Source organism: Haliaeetus leucocephalus, unplaced genomic scaffold (assembly GCF_000737465.1).
Source record: "Haliaeetus leucocephalus isolate CR32 unplaced genomic scaffold, Haliaeetus_leucocephalus-4.0 Scaffold1, whole genome shotgun sequence".
NCBI classification, from domain to species: Eukaryota; Metazoa; Chordata; class Aves; order Accipitriformes; family Accipitridae; genus Haliaeetus; species Haliaeetus leucocephalus.
Window position 1 is genome coordinate 7,766,871 of NW_010972437.1, and position 18,647 is coordinate 7,785,517.

Sequence of the window (18,647 nt, forward strand, 5' to 3'; positions counted from 1 at the left end):
AGCTGCGCTGTGGCTGAAGCGACTGCAGCTCCCCCTTACAGTAGCCAAAAGAGTAAACAGAGAGACTTTTGTCACCCCAGGCAACTTCTGCTAGTATGTAAACATCTCGTTTTGCTGCTTCCTTCCTTCCCTTGCTAGCCCTCAGACTGCAGAAGTCAGCTGGTCTTCAGAGTTCAAACGAACAGCAGAAGCCCCTGCACCCAGCTAAGTGGCTGTTTCAGCCTGTAACAATCTCAGCCCCATGCTAATTACCCTTTGGAAGAAGCCAGAAAACATTTCTTAGCTGAGTCTGTAGAGGACGGCTCTGGGTCAAACACCTCAACGACAGCGTGAGCAGAAAAGCACGCAGAGATGACTTCCACGTTGGTGACGAAGCCGGACAGTACTGCGAGGCTCTCCTCCTGCTCTGGCTGGGCAGCTGGAGGCTGCAACCAGGAGAGGATTAACGTTTCTCAGCTGACAGTTTTTCATCCCAATTTTTCATAGTTCAGAGACAGGCTTAGAGCTGTTGATAAGTGTGCTTGAATTCAACCAACGCAGGCACATCTTCAAAGGTGCTGTGCTTTGACGGGTCCTGGGAAGCTTGTTAGATGATCAGAATCCCCTCTCAGAAAGCAGCTGCCTGGAAGCCACGTTTTACTGGGCAATGTGTTTATTTGCTGGAATTGCTAAAACCTCACTTTTAACACCAGTACCACTCACAGCCAGGCGGCTGTCTGTCTGAGAGTAGATCAAAATCACAGGACTGGCAGAATTGTTCCCTTATGTCAAAGGATTACAGTAATTCCATCAAACAAAGGGCCACGTTTTCAAACCTGAATCAGCTGCTCCATAATAACAGAAGCCACTAGCTCTGCCACTGTCACAAAATAGGTGTTAGAACTCACTGGCCTTTAAAGTTTACAAGTAGCATTTTCTAAGCGTGCCTTCTTTAAATTAAAACATCTTACATTTTCCCAGGCAACTTCTGCAATTCTTATAATTCACCACATGCTGCTCCAGGCTAGTTTATGTTCCCAGTTTGAGACACTCTGTAGGCTGACTACCTTAAAATAAGCCGTGAGGGAAAAAGCAGGAAATAGGTTTTACAGCTAGAAAATCACATCAGCCAAGACCTGGGAAAGCTGATGCTCAGGACAATATGAAATGATGCTCAGTTTTTCAACTGCAGCATCTAAGTCCATTTAGAGGTAGAGACAAGACAAATATTAGTTATATAGACTGCTATGTACAAAATAAAAGAATGTTATCATCCTACCTGCCATAAGTAAATGAAGGGAAAGGTTAAGGATAATTAGATAAATCTTAACTTTCATAAGAAGTCTTAATTTCTGCATTCTAAAGTATATGCCATCATTCAACATAAATTATGGACCAGGTGCAGAATTAGGTTGAAGGGTGTGCTTTATGCCAGAGATTCAATTATATAAAAATAATTGTCCTTTCCTAGCCTTAAGATCAATGAGCATTTACAAAAGTTATTCTCCTCTTGTCTGTAGGAACAAATGCTTTGTTCACAGCTACCATTCCTTTTGATGAGGATAAAAGAAAGAGCTCTGCTCCCAATATGTTAATATATTAAATGGTGATTTATATGTGAGAAAGGGAATTGAGTCTCATACCAATTTAATTTCCTCTAATCTGTTCCTGCTAATAGTGGCAACCAAGAACATTTTATCTTTTTTTAATTTTTCCTTCCCTGGTTCTTAATGGGAAATCTCCGACCTGCTCTCCTGGCCACTTCTCTTACTTCAGCACGGTTATTCAAGACTTTATCTTTTCTAATACAAATCAGAAATGCATTCTTGTCCAAAACTGCTATCAAGGCTGCACAAACCAGTCTTCAAAGCAAATGCATAAGCATTTCTAAGGGATTTTACTTCAGCAATTAATTCTTGGGGAAAGTGCTGTACTACAGAACCTGAACTGAAGGAGTCTTTGCTGTTTGGATGTTGGGTGGACTGAGACTTGCACCTAGTTGGGATAGGAGGTAGTTATGGTGGTCACGATGTGGAAAAGTACACTGTAACACAATAGTAGCATGGCTTTTTTTTCATGCCATATGTTTTAACTTCAAATTAAATTGCTTCCATTCAAATGGCAATTTCCATTAGGGTTTAAAAAAACTATTGGCCGGCAGAGATCTCTTTATGGTGGGGACAGATGAAGCAGTATGCCTCTGCTGAAAAACCTGCAATGAAGGTAGCGTGTGGCACTGGCAGTGCCCCAGATGCTGGGGAGGGCTGCGACAGCCAGTCCAGGGCAAGGCAAACCCACTGAACGCTACTCGTCTGGCAGCACATGTGACAGAAGCAAAGTGAAAAAGGAAACTGCTGCTTAACTGCAAACTTCTGAGCAGTAAGAACAAAGTGTAGCATTTTTACCTATGCTTTGTTTACAGTGCTTTGTTCCCAAATCAAAAGAAACATGTGATATCAACTCCAATTAGTAAAGCAAGGGAATGAAATTTTATACAGCAAAATGATCTCTCCATGTGTGGCAGAACAACTGATAACAGTAAGAACCACTTTTTCACTCCCCAGCCCAGCCCCTCCACAAACTGGATTTTGTGGATAAGATGATTTTGTAAGTTCCCTTTAAAAAAAAATAATAAAACAAACAATGTCAAAAATAAATGTACATAAATAGAAGTAAATAGGTCCATTCCCTTTGTGAAAACAAATACTTGCCTCACTATAATTTTATGTGTGGTTGGGTCTCTGGATGGCAAAGAAGGTTTTTTTTAATTCCAGGGACATTTATAGATGTAGACTTTAATCATGTGACTAGGACCCTCATCTTGATCAGCTCTGTTTGTACTGCTCAGGCAAGCCTTTGCACTGCAATACAGCTGCAGTTCACAGCCCTTCAGGCAGTTAAGTTTTGCCGAGACAGTTTCTCTGCAAAACTTAACTAACCTGTATAGGTAGTAATGCTTTTATGTCCTAAATATGTATAGGATTCTGTTAAGTATAAAAGGTAAGCTTTAAAAGTAGTGTATAAGGAGTAAGGGGACGTAGGTATTTCTGCATTATAGAATACCATGGCAGACTTGAGGAGACATGAGACGTATAAGACTCTGTCCAGATTGAATGTACCAGGTCTTTTAGAGCTATGATTTAATTATCATACAATGACCAGCAGTTAAATTTAGGTCCAGCCACAGGTCAGATGTAGACAGAACCTGGGATCAGATTTCACCAAGATTTTAATTATGAATATAATTGGCTAGAATATATACTGGAAATGCTCATCCGTTGTTATATGGGGCCAGTGCCACCACAATCTGACTAATTTTGGCCATGCTGCCTGGCAAAGGTTTTTGCTCAATGCAGAATTATTTGTTAAACATTAGGGAGGTTTTGTTTTGGTTTTAAGTACAAAATATGTGATTCTCCTCCTTGTTGCAATAATGATAAACCCTGTAAAAAGGTAACATAGTCAAAGCCATCCTTGCTTTACCTGCCCTTCCTAGGTCTTTATTTCCCTTGTTTCTTGCTCACTGCTGTGGCAACATAAGAACTGTCCCTGTGGGATGTCCAAGGGCAGCCTGGGTTTGTAACTAAGCACAGATGGCCACCTACCTTTAGGTACTTTAATATTGAATGCACTTGCCTGTGATTCCTTATACGGTCAGCAGAGAAAGAGACTTCCAGGGCTTGATTCTTCACTTGGCGGCCTATAACAAGCCCAGGGTAACTCCATGCCTGACTTGGTTTAAGCAGGATGTATTCAGGCCAGAGCATTTATAAAAATGACAGTAGCAGACTTCAATAGCTGAATATTTGCACTTCCTTGGAGCCTTACAATTTTTTTTTGCTTGTGATTAGAAAAAACCCTGAAATTCCAAAATTTCCTTTATAAGGAAAAAAAGGAAAAAAAATTCACCAAAACATTTAGTATTAGCAGTATCAAAACATTTAGTTTTGCCTAGTTTGCTAAACATAAAAATCTAGACATGCGATAGGAAAATTAATTTAATTTTTATAGAAGTTCAAAACACAAAAGAAATAAAGTGTTTTGCATTCACAACCTTTCTGAAAAACTTACGAAACATTTTCATCTCCACAACTTCATGAGCCATTTCTGAGCAGCTGCATTTCAGTTTTCTTTAGGCATTCTTGTCTGACTTCAAGGTTAATGGACAGCATTATCCAGCTGCTCCCTTTTTCCTGGACAACTCTGCTGTGGCTCTACTTTTTTGTATTTTGGCTGACATAGGGATTTTTCTGAGGTCGTGAAACCTAAACAGATGAGAAAAAACTTACTGCCACATCCTGAGGGGAGAGAATCCTTGACAGAGAAGGGGAGGCTGTAATACTGAGAAGCAGAAGCCTGAGTACATGATGGGGTGAATGAAGTCCTGCATGTAACAACTGAGCAGCTTTTGCTGTTTCACAGCTGCTTCTGGCCTGGCATGGTACCCTCAGCATTCTGTTCAGTTTATATTCTGGATCCATGTTTTCTATTTTTGTTACTCTATTTGTGGCTATTACTTCTTTCCATGGTCTGGAGCAGTTACAGTGCAAAATTTGTTAATGGCAGATTTAAATCTCTTGCTGAATACCCTGTGCAGCCTGAGATTTCTAGGGTGCGGACAAAAAGCATTCCAGTGAGTTGTACTTTTTAAAATGAAGACAGGAGCAAAATCTTTGCTGGTGAGCCAAAATTCCAAGGCGGTTTCTCTGCCATACTTCCATGTGCTGTGTGGCTTTCACTTTTAATTAATCCAGTCTGTTTGGTTTCTGTCAGAAATCTATAAGCTTCTCTGTTAATTTGCTGATGAATCCCCTACTGAGATATAATTACAATCTTCATTGTGATCCTTCTTATGATGACAAAGGAGTTAGGATTTTGGCATCAGCATAACCTGACATCAGTAATATTGTAAACGTTGAAATGAACTCTTCTTTTAAGTATTTTATAAACACCTTCAAAATTACAAAAACATTGTAATGATTAAATGAGTGATTGATAGGTCAGTGTTTACATTATATTATCCCCATCGCAGTAGCTTCATGGGTGGCATACGAATAGCAGGCAATTACCATTTTCTTCATATTACAGATACTGTAGCTGTAGTCCTTACATCCAAGCAGGAATCTGTCAGGAAGAATGAGCCTCTTCAGTTTTTACCACCTCAGTGCCTGTGAGCTGCTGAGATCATCTCAAGCAGCTGGGATCCATTTCAGAAGACTGAAACTGAAGATGGCTTGAATCCTTCCCCTCTCCCTCTGCAGCAGGCATTTCATGCTAACCAAAGCAAAGCCTAAGAGATGGGTTATGAATCAAGTCAGCTTCACTGCCTAGGAGCACTGGAGTAGTTCTGGAAGGTCAGAGCCAGTCCCTCTTCTGGTTTCATTAACACCCCCTGGTGCTGGAGACGTTTTTATCATGTTAAGAGCTGACTTGTTTGGGGCTTGCAGCCTACCCTAATCCTAAGTTTTGGTTCTGAGACATTTTCCTAAGACACAGTATCGCCCAGCAAAACTGACATTTAGAGAGCGCTCTTACCAAAATAGGGAACGTACTGCCACAAAGTAAGATGTCATCCATTGGACCAAAAGGTGGAATACTGATATAGGCAGCTGTGGGATGAAGTTTTCACTGTGCTTGCCATTACTGTGCTATGAAAAGTTAACATTTCATAAATGGTAAGAAAAACAGCTATTGAATCATGGAATTTCTGAGGTTGGAAGGGACCTCCAGGGACTGTCTAGTCCAAACCCCTGCTCAACACAGTGTCAGCTGGAGCAGGTTGTCTAGGACTGTATGCAGTCAGATTTTGAGTATCTCCAGGGATGGAGACTCTTCAAGCTTTCTAGGCAACTTGTACCACTGTTTGACAACTGTCACAGAAAAAAAAAAAAAAAAGTTTTTTCTTACATTTAAGGTGAATTTCCTGTATTTCAGCTTGTGCCAATTGACTCTTGTCCTCTCATTACATACAAGCTCCTCATTTTCTAGCACAGAGAAGTGTAGCCAAGGGAATTGTGCCTATCATTACTGCTTCATAAGACATAACTGTATTTACACATCAAATTGCATCTCTAGTCTGGAAGGTAACTGTGTAGAAGAGGCATTGTGGATTGCAGATAGATTTCCCTAATTTTCAATACTGTTCCTAGTGTTCAACATAGGCTTTTTCAAAGAATCCATGCTCCTAACTCCGAAATGCATGCTGGCCCCTGAGAACCCAAGTCTTGTAGGCTGCAGCTAAAAAACATACTAGAGTGCCAGGAGGCAGCTCTGGGCATTGACCTACTCTGGCTGCACTGACCAACCATTACCAGGTCCCCAGTTTGTCTGTGCCAACTAGCTCTCGCCCAGAAAATTCCAGCCTGGTTTAGGCACAGGTCAGAAATCATTTCAACTGGATGACCCCCATGATTTGGGAGCATAAAAGTGTCTGCAGCATGGATGTGAGCTGTGTGGAGCCAGCTGGCCTCAGGAGAGAAGCACACCTTTGTGCAGGTGTAGCAGTGGGACCTTACACTGCTGAGCATTTTGCAACTTGACTGTCTACCTTGTTCTCCTAAAAAATACACTCTTAGGACAAGAAAAGCATGTCTTGTTGCTTTCTCTCACATAACAGGCTTGTAGGTTTTAAATATGACCTTGCGCCCAACTATGGCTCTTCAGCCTAACTGAAACACCCCACGTGGTCTCTCATCATTTCTACCTTCTTAACTTCCTGATCAAGTCTGAGACTATGCAAATATTTTTCCTGTGCTGAAATCTTCTCAGACACACCAGGCTGCTCTGAAGGAGCAGGGATAGCTCAGCTCCCCGTAGGTTGGTACAGCTGCTTGTGGGGGCTGAGATTTGATTTCGAAGCTGGGGAATAAACACCATGAGGTCCTGCAAGCACACAGCAACTGCCAGAGCCCCCAGGCTTACGTGGGGTCCTCACCAACCTGAAACTGAGGTGGGACACCAGCCTGGGCAGCGAGGTGGCCTTGTCCACCGGCCAGGCAGGCAGCCTGGCAGGGTGCTGGGGGCACAGGGGGCACGGGGAGCTTGGCCCCAGGGAGCTGGGCTGCCTCAGCAGCAACCAGGCAGTGAACCAGCAGCAAAGCAGGAGCAAACCAGCAGGTGCAGCTTACCCAGCAGCCGGGGCTCCTGCCGGAAAGTCCATCCAGATGCAGGCTGATGCTTTTAACCCTTAAGAGCTGTTAAGTCCCGCCGCTGCAGCCAGCAGGAAGGGGGGGGAGGAAGTACCGCTGTTAGGGATAGCCAGGGGCTGAGCTGGGCTCACTCACACCTGCTGGTCAGGGGACAAGTGCCAAGGGGGACTCTTCCCCCCCAGCATCTGGGAAAACAGTGACCCTTTCCTGCCCAACACTGAATCAGAAACATCTATCTAGCGGAGAATGGTTCTCCAAAATGGCCCGACCACAGAGACTTCAATGGGAGACAGCGAACAGCATTGCTTTGCTGCAAGGAAAAATTTTCACAGAGTAAGGGTACAAATCCCTTGAATCGAGGGAGACAAAGCAAAACATAGCAATTTATGGTGTTTTGCACAATAATACAGGTGGGTTTTCCCACCCCTAAAAGAAACACAAAATAATTTAGTACGCAATGCCTATGCACAACCAGGGTGCTTCTCTGTTACACAAATTCAGCAAAACCAAAGTCCTAGCTTAGACATCAGAAGGGGTCTGGGACAGTGTCTCTGCACTGATCTTTGGGGAGAGGAGAAAAGAGAAGATGAAAACAGTGAAAGGTTTATTTTGACGTCTTTCATAATATTTTAAATTTCAAATATTTTTATTTTAACTCATTAAGCTTATTGACAACTGAAACCCCACCAAATTCTTATATTTCAGTATTTTTGATTGCTGGCAAATTAAAAGCCAATGTTAAGAAATCAGTTATTCAACATAAAATGCAATCACTGTAAACTATTTGCATTACAGTAGGTACAACCAGTCTCACTTTGCAGTTGCCATGGGCAGCAAAACATCAGGGGCAAAATCTTCAGTGACTCTTTATTGAGTGAGTGACTTGAGCTTGCAAGAAACCTGCCTCTTCTGGTTTGCCTAAGGCATGAAAATACCCCAGAGCCAGCATCTAGTACAGCCAGAATGTAATTACACCAAGGAAGCACACTATCTGGCACTCATATTCTCAGTCAGAGCCTGAAAACAAGAATTGCTCTCAATTTTTCTGGAAAGCACAAGCAAGAATATCAGTTTACTCTATTTCATTGTGAAAAATATAGACAAAGTCCAGAAAAGATAGACTCTTCTCTAAAGGTTTAGACACTTTCATATCAGTCATAGATTCTGTAGTTCTTTTGATCTCACTAAGAGTGAGTTTGAAGAAAAGTCAGGCTCCAAAGACTCCAGGGATTTGAGGAAAACCTCTGGCATGCAGGTGAAATGTAGTAACATTACAGATTTTAGCTGGAAATTATAAATTGCAGTCAGACTTTAATATAATTCCACTCCTCTCTTCTCGCCATTTAGTAATTCACCGGAACCAGTGCTAAGGAACTACACCTACCTGTCACCAGGGGGAGCTTGCATGCCGAAAATCCCCTTGACTTTTTTTTTAATAACTCAGTTTTCTTGGGAATTGCAAGGAGACTGAGAGCTGAATTTGCATAATTTCTCCTCATTCCTGAAAGAAAAGGAAAAGCCCGTGGCCTCCCTTTGCCTCTGGAGGCGATGGCTAGCCTGTGCCTACTCTGGTATTCTGGGATACAGCCAACCACTTGCTCTGCCACCCACCGTCATTCACCCCTCTCTTCAGCGGAGTTTCACTGCCTCCACTTGTCACTGCTCTCCATTTAACTGGCCTCACCTTTCTTGAGTCTAATGTCTCAAACTGGACACAGTCCCAGCTAAGCTGGGTAGATGTGCATGGGTTTCCTATGCCTTACCAGCTGCTCTCCAGGTACAGGCGCAACCCTGGTGTGTCCTGTGCCCCTGTCACCTGGAAAGATGCCACTGCAGGGTGTAGGTAGCCCACAAACCTGCACCATTTCCAGCGTTTACCAGACACACGTTTACATATACTTCTTGCTGTGTGTGCAACATATGCAGTAAGGTACACCCTGAGCTGGGAGAATCATGGAAAACATTTTAGGTTTGTTTTTTGCTCCTGAGCAGTCATGAGATCCCACAATTCCTTTAAATGTATTCTTAAAAATAGTTACTCTGTTGATTGCTCAGACCCTGCTGCTGATCTCCTCTGGCTATAAAAGACCCATGCAATAGCATTGGTTCACAGATTGGGTGAGCGCTGAAAAACCTGAAAAATCCTCCCACTGTTTCAAGAAAAATTAGCAGCCACACCAGATGAGAGCTTTTTAAACAACATCCTTCTGGACCATGCCGCTCACAGGATAATGAATCCCTTGTCAGATCCATATGCTTGCTGCAGTATTTCCTGTGTTTTTCTGGTCACATTCACACACATAATTCATGCGAGTGTTCAGTCCTAGCTGCGGGCCTGAAAGGATGTGGTTGAAATCTTCAGGCTGTTCATGTTCTTGTCGCCATGCCAAAGCTCTGGTAGATGGTTTTGGGAACTCTGTGTTCCTGCTAAACTGGGCAATGTTGCATCCCAAGGGGTGAAGGAAGGGAGAAATTATGGAGGGGAGGAGAACCACATGGCCGCCTTTAGAAAATTTTTGCTTTTCAATATATTCAGACTAACAGGCATCCACTTCAAAAGGAAAAAAAAAATCAAATTGTAAAAACAACCCAGACAACATCCCCACCACAAGAAACCCAACACAGATGGTTCCTAAGAATCAGAATCAAGGCTTCTCTTAGCCTAACCACAGAAATAAGGACCACATTGTTCAGAGACAGAGATATCACAAAGCTAACATACTACTTGGACATTTACTTGGGTCAGAGTGAAACCTAATGGTAGGACGAAAAATAACTAATGGTAAGCTACTGCCCCTGGAAGAGCAGCTTGTGGGCAGGAGCCGGTCTCAAGGAAATCGTTGCATTTTTCAAACCTCCCAGCCCTGATCCCAGGAGAAGTGAGTGCAGGTGGTGGGAGCTCTGCTGACGGGCTGCGAGCCTGCACCTACTTACACATGCTCATAAGGATCAGTACAGTTGATGGAGTCTTAGCTGTAAGGTCGTGGGATGATTTTGCTCTATCAGGTGCTGCTCGATGTATGGTGGTGCCATTCATGTTGTACAAATTCACTATTAACCTTGGGCTTGCCTGTAGCTTGTCATGCTGTCTTTTGACAGCTTTGCCTTTTGGCGGTGGAGATTTTTATAAAAGAAATCTGACTTTGTGGAGAAGAGACATTAAGAGACATAGAGGAACTGGAGAAATATACAGCTAGATACAAATGCAGGGAAGGCTTTTCATTTAAGGGTAAATTCAACGAGACATGAGCCCCCATAATATGGAGGCTTTTTAGAAAAATACTACTTGGAGAGGTACCTCTATATTTATACAGTGTACCTATCTCTACCTCCAGGAGACGCCAATATCAACTGAGCAAGCTCCTCCACTGTCTCCCCACAAGCCAGAGCCGCCGGCAGTGCTGTAGGAGGAGTGCGCTCTTCCCAGCGGGGCTGATTCGTGGCACAGAGCTGAGGAGGGGTGAGGACCTGACAAATACACTTGCCCCCACTGTATGCACAATCCTGCAGCTCCTGCCCAGCAGCCTGGGAGATGTCAAACGCTGAACAGGAGCAGCGACATGTAATCTAGGTCTTCCTTCCATCGTCTTGCTTGGGATCAAATTCAGGATTTTACATCCCTGAGATGAAACAAAGGGGCGATTATTATTTATTACAATAGGAGTTGCTGGAGTCAGTGTCTGCCATGTGGCTTGTTGTTAACCTCCAACCTAGAACATACAGCTAAAGCCAGGAAATAAAATTTAATGCCCTGCCAAATGACTGGCTTCATAAGAACCTTACGACTTCTCCTACAAAAACATTATCTTTTCTTCAAAAGCTGTTTCAATTCAGAGCACAACACTGCCAAAATCTTTGGAATTTCACTATAAATACATCTTGTGATATAAAGGAACCAGAACAACACATGTTGCTTTTCCTGGGCTTTCTACTTTATATTTTAAAATAAGTACTAAGTCTCCCACATTCTCTTTCTATAATATTTTATGTTGTTATCTCTTAAAAGGTTGACTTTTTAATGTCATCTGTTACTGCTTAGAAGCAATTAATAATACTATGATGTTTACACCGCTCTATATTTAGTGCAACAATGCTTAATAATACTATTTTCAAGTCATAAATGCTGTTTCACAGACATTTGTAAGATTACCCTTCCATCATAAAAATAAAGTCGTACCCTTAAAAAGAGGCCAGTTTAGCATTCATTGCATGAAGATTAGGAAGAGCTATCAGATATGTGGACTTCACGCTGAACCAAATGAAGTCAGTGGAAATACTCCCCTAGACTTCGGTCCATGTTGGATCAGGCCCTTGAACCACATGTGGTAATTTAGGGACTGATATTAGTGCTCGGCGCAATCTTTTCTTTTTCACATGCCAGGTAGTAGTGGCAGATGACAAGTTATAAAACAAACATCCCAGTTTTGCTGTAGAACAGATGTCAAGCTTAGTCTCCACTGAACACCTCAGTCTCTCTGAAGGTACTGTGGTATTTATTGCAGCCAAGGCCAGAGCCATTTTGAAGCAGAAGCCGCCAGCTGTGTGAAATGAAACGTATTCAAAGCTGCCAACAGTAAGAAATTAAATACAGACTATGGCAGAGTCTGCCAACTTTTGGGGCAGTAGCAGAACGGTGGCAGCCAACTGAACTTGAGGTGGCAGCAGTCTAATGTATCCCATTCACCAACTCCGTGATTCACTAATTAATTTACCTCCATTTTTTTTTAAATTGTAGCTACTGTCATCATACTACTGTACAAGTTTGAGGAAGGAGAGAGGAGGGTAGAGAGTGAGAAAAAGAGACCAAGCACTGGAAGGTAGCATTCTGGAAAAGATAGCCAGGAAATTTGTTCAAGGACATACTACATTAAGTGGTGCGGTTGCATCGAGGTGCAGTCTAAGACGTGGGTAAGAACGGTATATAAATGAAGCGAAGAATTTGTTTTGAAACCAAAGCTGCATCTGTCTTTTGTGACCTGGTTAGGCAAAAGGAAAAAGTGTAGTGATACAAGACTGCAGCATGAATTTCTTTTCCCAGTGCTTCAGGAGGTCTGGGCAGTTGTGGGACTTCCACCCATGAAACTAAATGCACCGATGGCACTTTGTCACTTCACAACACATGAACAAACAAGAGCAGTGCACACAAATAATGAGGCAGAGCTTTGCCTTCTGTTACCCAGAAAACAACATATTGAGATAGATCTTCTCCCTAAAAGGAATGGATCAAGGAATGGGTGTCACCAGGCTAAAGAAAAGATGCTGCTCCAGAAGAACTGCAGCTCTGCTGAGGGATTAGAGGAGCACTTGGCCCCATCCTCAGGGATTGCTTCAGCTACTGGACGGTGCCTGCTTTTGTGGAGCAGTCCTAGCCATCCACCCAGTATTTATCAGAGCCCATTAGCCCACTGGAAAAGCAAGAAGGACTGAAATACACATTCAGGCCTGAGAGGATAGTTGAAAACCATCTCCTTCTCTGGCGTCATGGCTCATGTGTAGCACAATCATGTTAAAAAAAAAAGGTTGTTCTTGGAGAGATTGGGAAAATGTAATACCCTGAGCCAAAGTGACTTACCCAGATAAGAAAAGTCTGACTGAGCACCAGATCAATCCGTGAATTTTCACAAACCTGGGCTTGATGTTCAGAAAACTATGTGAGATCTGTTATATTGTGGCTAATATTAATTTCCTGAAAATGAAATTTTTAAGCCAGTGTATGAAGCAGAAGTCACATAAAGACACAGTATTTTTCTTTCTAGTATAAAATGATGTTTCTTGTTCTCATGCTGATGTGCTTAGTTAATGCTAGAAGCTCTTCACAGAGTTTGCCATATATGAGGGCAGCCTGTAAAATGATACGAGTTTCTGTAGTGACTGCTTAAGACTTACAAACTTCATTCCTCTGCCACTTGAAGTAAATTTAGCCTGAGATTTTTGTTCCGTGACGATTCTCGTGGGCTCCAAACTCAGTGCTTATCACACTAACAATAATTCTTTATGTCTCCAGACTCTATCCATGTTCCTTGTTAACCTTCAGTCACAAAGTAATGAGATGCATCAGACACCATCAAGCTGGCCTAAGGGGTTACAAATTTGGATGAGGGCCACATACTGTACTAATTGCTTCTAATAAATTACATATTTCAGGAGGGACATCACGATTTTAATCATTTATTCTGCATGTTGTTTCCTTTGGAGAGAAGAACAAGCAGGCACTAAACAAGCTGAGCATCTGAAATTCATGGCAGAAGCTAGAAAGAGCTCATTTAATATCAACCATCATTGTAAATACTAGAATTATGCATGTATCAAATCCCTGAGTCTGAACACTTTGGGAACAGCCAGTGAGTCCTGGCTGTTTTAATGAGTCAAACCAAAATTATGTCTTTGAACGTTCCTCAGATTTATAACAACTCAGATTTAATCCCATTTCAAATGTTGTAGCTGGGGCCTAGCTCAAGAACAAGTCTTTGTTTCTGTGCAAAGAAAAATACATTAAGAGGGGAATTTAAAGGATGTATTTCCCAAAAGGCTGAGAGGAAAAACAGTCAAATGTACCTTTCACCTCTGTGGGGAAAGACTTTAATTATCATTTGATGGCAGCTAGTTGCAAAGGTGGTCCAGTGAACACAGAAAGCTGCAAGAACTTTATTTAAAACCCGCTGAAATTAGCAGGATCTTGATGCTGATCTAAATAGCCTCCTGCAGGGTGAACTAGGCTGAGTGAAGGTTTCCTATTTCCCTGACCTCTAGCACACCCACACCAGTAGACTCACTGTTAATGAAACCTCAAATCCCTGAGGAATGTGCACTTCCTTCACACGGGAGAGACCTTGATGGTATTTAAATAGCTGCTAGTATTAATAGCAATAGCTGGTAGGTAATGTGGAGACTTGGGAGCTCTAGGGAGCAATGCAGGTTTGGGAACAGCTCAGGCTGTCTTCTGTTTGTCTTTGTAAACCTTGCTTCCCGTCACTTCAGCCTGAGTTTCCTTTCAAGGATGAGCTGAGATACCAAACAAAATGTGACTATCTAGGTAAAAGGAAACCTGCCTCGGTACCCAGTATGCCTTGGGATGGGAACTTGCAGTTGTAGCTCTGAGACTCAAATGTGCTCTTTTGATTTTAATGGTAATGAGATGCTAAGGAAGCACCATTACCTGCGATAAATGCAATCTGCTTCTGCCTTGGCAGTCCAAGCTGCCTTCCACTTGGTTTCTCTCTACCTGGGAGGGTTATCGTCCCATTTTGACTTCTCTGGTGAGTGTGAGGGGAACAGGGTTAGAATCCAGCAAGACTTCTACAGGCTCCTCCAATCCATTGACCAGAATAATGAAGATGTCTCTAAAGATGCTATTTGTGGATGGATGGATGGATGGATGGATGGATATTTGTGCTAAACCAGTCAGATATCTACTTTGATACAGAGGAAAAGGACCAAAGGACTCTTCTTGGTTCTGTCATACAGAACAAGGAGCAGATTAGTAAATAGGAGAAACAGGCTTTACGCAATGAGAATTGACTGGGAAAGATTGCCCTATGTAAAACTGGTGACTTTTGAAATTGAGAAACCTTCCTCTGGTTGGTTTTATGCTGTTTTTCATAGGGAGGTTCAAGCCAACCTCTGCACATGAAGAAGAAGAGCTTAAAACAAAAGAAAGTGATGGAGATTCAAGATTAGCATATTAGAGCATTGGAGGTTATAGAAGGCTAAGAGACTTTGAAGTTCAGACATAAAAGGCAAAGAGTAAGAGAAGAACAAAGTGACACAAACACGGGAAGTAAAAGTGATGAATCCTCAGTTACAAGTGCTGCTATACCTAGAAAACAATGTGACAAGGGGTAAATCACAACATACTGAAAATACGATGGATTAATTTGGTGCAATCTTCAGATACCGACTTTCACCAACATTGCATGCTACATAAGAGCATGGAATTAACAAACACTAGTGTAGCAGGGTTAGAAAAAGAAATATTTTTGAAAGCAAAATGGAAAACCTCTTTGACATCCATTAGGTTTGGTAATATAATACTAACAAGAACACTGCACTGAGCTGTTATCTGGTTCGCTGTCTGATTCACTCTCCAGATTACCACTTAAATCAATAGCTCTCACATTGATTTTTCCAGCACACTGTATTCCAGTAAAAAGAACAATGCTCTGAGATGAGTCAGCTATTTGCTCTGTCTGTAGGGACTCTGGTGCATTTTCAATTAGGAAAATAAGAGCAGGAGCCAAAGTACACACAAATATATACTAATAAGAACCTGCCTGTTGCACCATAACATGACACTGGCTCTGCAGGCACACAGGTTTGCTACAGCTTGCTGCAGCAACTACAGACCCGCCTCGAGCTAAAGCAAGCCATTGTAAAGATGGAAGCAAAATATTTGGGGGCGATCTTAGACAGATAATAACATTGTCTTTCAGTTTAGGTGACTGCTATGGCGGAGGGGAAAAATATGCCCACATTTAACTAAGCAGCTGCTCTCCATATATTTACCGTGACAGTAAAACCTCATCAGTACTGCACTTTCATTTATTTCATATATTTTCATGTATTTACATATTCCATGTAACATGTACTATAGTCCTCGTACTGTAACTAGTCTTCACTATTGTCTGATGTTGCTTCTGCTCCTTTTAACTATGTTAACAATTTCCTATTTTGTTTGTAATCACAACACACAAGTTCATTTCCTCTTGCTTTCTCTCTTGCTTAGCCATGAATTCATGAAACCAGCAACCTTTCTCTCACAGAGTTTTGCAATGATTTCAAGGAACTTGCAAAAAGTGCAGCAAAAAATGTTTTCAGTTCAAAGAAGAAATAATAATCTCAAGAGCTACTTGGAGATTTGGAGTCAGGCTGAAGCATGACTCTCGCCACAGTTTCTCTTGGCCACCTCTCTGCTGCAGGCACAGAGCAAAACTCGTGCCACAGCCCCTCGTCTCTCCCACGGCTCTCCGCACGTGGCTGCTGTCTCGGCTTCCAGGCTCTACACCCACCTGCGAGCTTGGCTTATTTCTGGGAACTTTGAGTTAAGAGCAGCTAAAAACTACTAAAATGGCAGAGAAATTAACAAATGAAAATGTTTGTCCCTCTTTTCCACTACGAGTTCCATTTTTTGGAGATTTATTATCTCCATCTTTGAACGTAAGGTACTGGATTACAGTCTATCCCACCTTCCATTAATAACAGCCCCAGAGGATACAGAGCAGCCAAAGGAGGTGTAAAGGAGAGAGGTTCAGCATCCAGAATCTCATTCTTTACTGTATATTGAATACCAACCATATTGTGAATATACTGAGAGAGAAACAGCCCACAGGAAATAAACATGTGCAAAGCTGTGGGAATAGTGTGCAATTATGAAGCCTGTTATTCTGAAAATACTGCTGAATATTGCTATCTTCAACTGCTATAAAACTAGAATAATTTAAATCATTACAAACCCTCTGTATTTCTCAGTTATGCTTTCATAGCATTGTGTATTTCACATTGCTACGGGTTTGCCTCCTAATCTCTTAGTTTGAACAAAATAACATTCATGGTTTTGTAACAATGTAGAGGAAGGAATAATGAATTTTCTACTTTAAGTAACTTTTAAATAAAAAGGACAGTATTTATGGCAGTTCCAGTACGGTAAATCTAGAGCAATCCAGCGTGTGTACAGGAAGGGTTATCAACCTCCAGGTGTCCACCTGTGTACCTGGGAATACTGTGTAGTTTAGGGTGTTAAGGTATCGAGGAGAGGCATTTTGTGCTTTGCTTGTTCTGTTTACAACATATTTCAGGTTAGTTGTGATCTGTCTTGAATCACATACTTTCCTACTGTTCCCTGGGAATTAAGTTGATGTAGAAGCAAACTATGGCAGGTACTTCCCAGGTCTCAGCAGGGTATTAAAGGTAACACTGGGTAGGCTGCAGTCCTTGAGAGGAGATACAAGGACCTGTTTTACAGAGCATTTCATTTGCACAGTATTTAGTTTAGGCTTGTACAGCAAAATAATACAGCATTGAGATCAATAGGTATCATTGCTACCCATGCAAAGCTTCTTCCTTCCACAAATTATTACAATTGACTGTAATAAGATTATTTCTAATATCCAGTACACAAACTTTAGCCCATTTTGACATACAGATAGTAAGTCTTGTGTGGCACCTGAGTGATGTTTTAACTGTTGCTAAGACAGGTACTAGAGAACTGAAGCTACAGAATGAGATACACAGAACTGGCTGATACGGTAAATTACCTAGCAGCAGCAGCAGCAGTATTTCACATAGTATATCAGATATCCTACCTTTTTTTTGCCAGGTAATAAATTGTGTTAAGCAGAAGGAATGGAAATTGAGGATATTCATTATCTATCAAGAGACACCTGGCAGGATAGCCTTTGGTCTGCAGGCTGAAAATAATCCTGCACTAAGTGTCAGTCGTAAGTGCTGGTGAATCACTATAGATCTTGCTTCACTGCAAGCACCATCAAGTCAAACTCTGTTCAGAGTCATTTGAGAAACAAGGCCTAAATGTAGCTGTTCTGATCCCAGCTAATATTCCCGCTGCTTTTACGTTCATTCCTGAAAAGCACGTAAGCCCTTTAAACATTTACTAAGATTTCTCATTTCTCCTTATCTTCACAAGAAAGGCTTCACGCTTCCTGTGACCAGACACCCAGCCCACAATTTTGGCTATTCTCCTTTTCACAGCTGCTTGGCAAGGGAGGCAGAGTATATGGGAGTGGTTGAAATAAGAAACGCAGAGCTGTACGGGACCAGCACTGATAAAACTTAGGTATTCAAGGAGTTCCCTTCGAAGTTTGGCATTGAATCATCGCTTATATCAAACTAATGAAAGTATCAGGACTTAAAAAAAAAAAAATAAAAATTGCCACTGCTGGAAGATTCTGTGGTAAGAATAAATAGATGATGGGTATTAGCAGATAGTCAACGCCAGGTAGTTCAGCATGTGGAGCCAGCGATGGCTAAGCCCGAACCTTGCACCGCTGTGCTGCTCGTGGGCAGAGAGCCATCGCTGAGGCCCCAGCGTTCCCTCTGGAAGAGAAGACGCAGCACCACGGCGCGAGGGGCGCGCGCCCTGCCGGGGCAGAGCCAGTACCTGCACAGTACCTTTGAGGGCAGGCGGGGTGAAGACGCTCTGCTTCCTCTGCTTGGGAGAGGCACTCTGGGACTGGGGAGGGACAAAACACAGAGAGAGGCAGTAAGAGACGGGCACGGGGAGAGTTTGCTGGTCGTGGCAGCTCCGGGTCTTGCCCCACAGCTGCTTCCAGAGGGTGCACCCAGCGATCCGAGAAGTTTCTAAGAAAATGATAAGTATTAATCTGATGCCAGCTCCCGGGCTTTTATGAACACAGGGAAAACTAAGATTAGATAGACAAAATACGTGTTTAACGGACAACGTTTATGGCTCCCAGGCAAAACAGACCCAATACTACTGAAAAGAACCCTTTGCTCTAAAAAAATATTGTTAAGCATAAAATTAAGACAGCCTGTGCTTTTAACAGT

At 42.3% G+C, this 18,647-nt stretch overlaps 1 protein-coding gene across 1 annotated transcript in view; it reads right to left on the reverse strand.

The window, feature by feature from the left end:
* The window catches only part of PPP1R1C (protein phosphatase 1, regulatory (inhibitor) subunit 1C), a 54,645-nt gene that overhangs the window by 11,339 nt on the left and 24,659 nt on the right, over window positions 1–18,647 (reverse strand). The window contains exon 4 of the mRNA XM_010565777.1: window positions 18,252–18,312. Coding sequence (XP_010564079.1) covers window positions 18,252–18,312 — 61 coding nt within the window. The remainder of the gene's footprint in view (window positions 1–18,251; window positions 18,313–18,647) is intronic.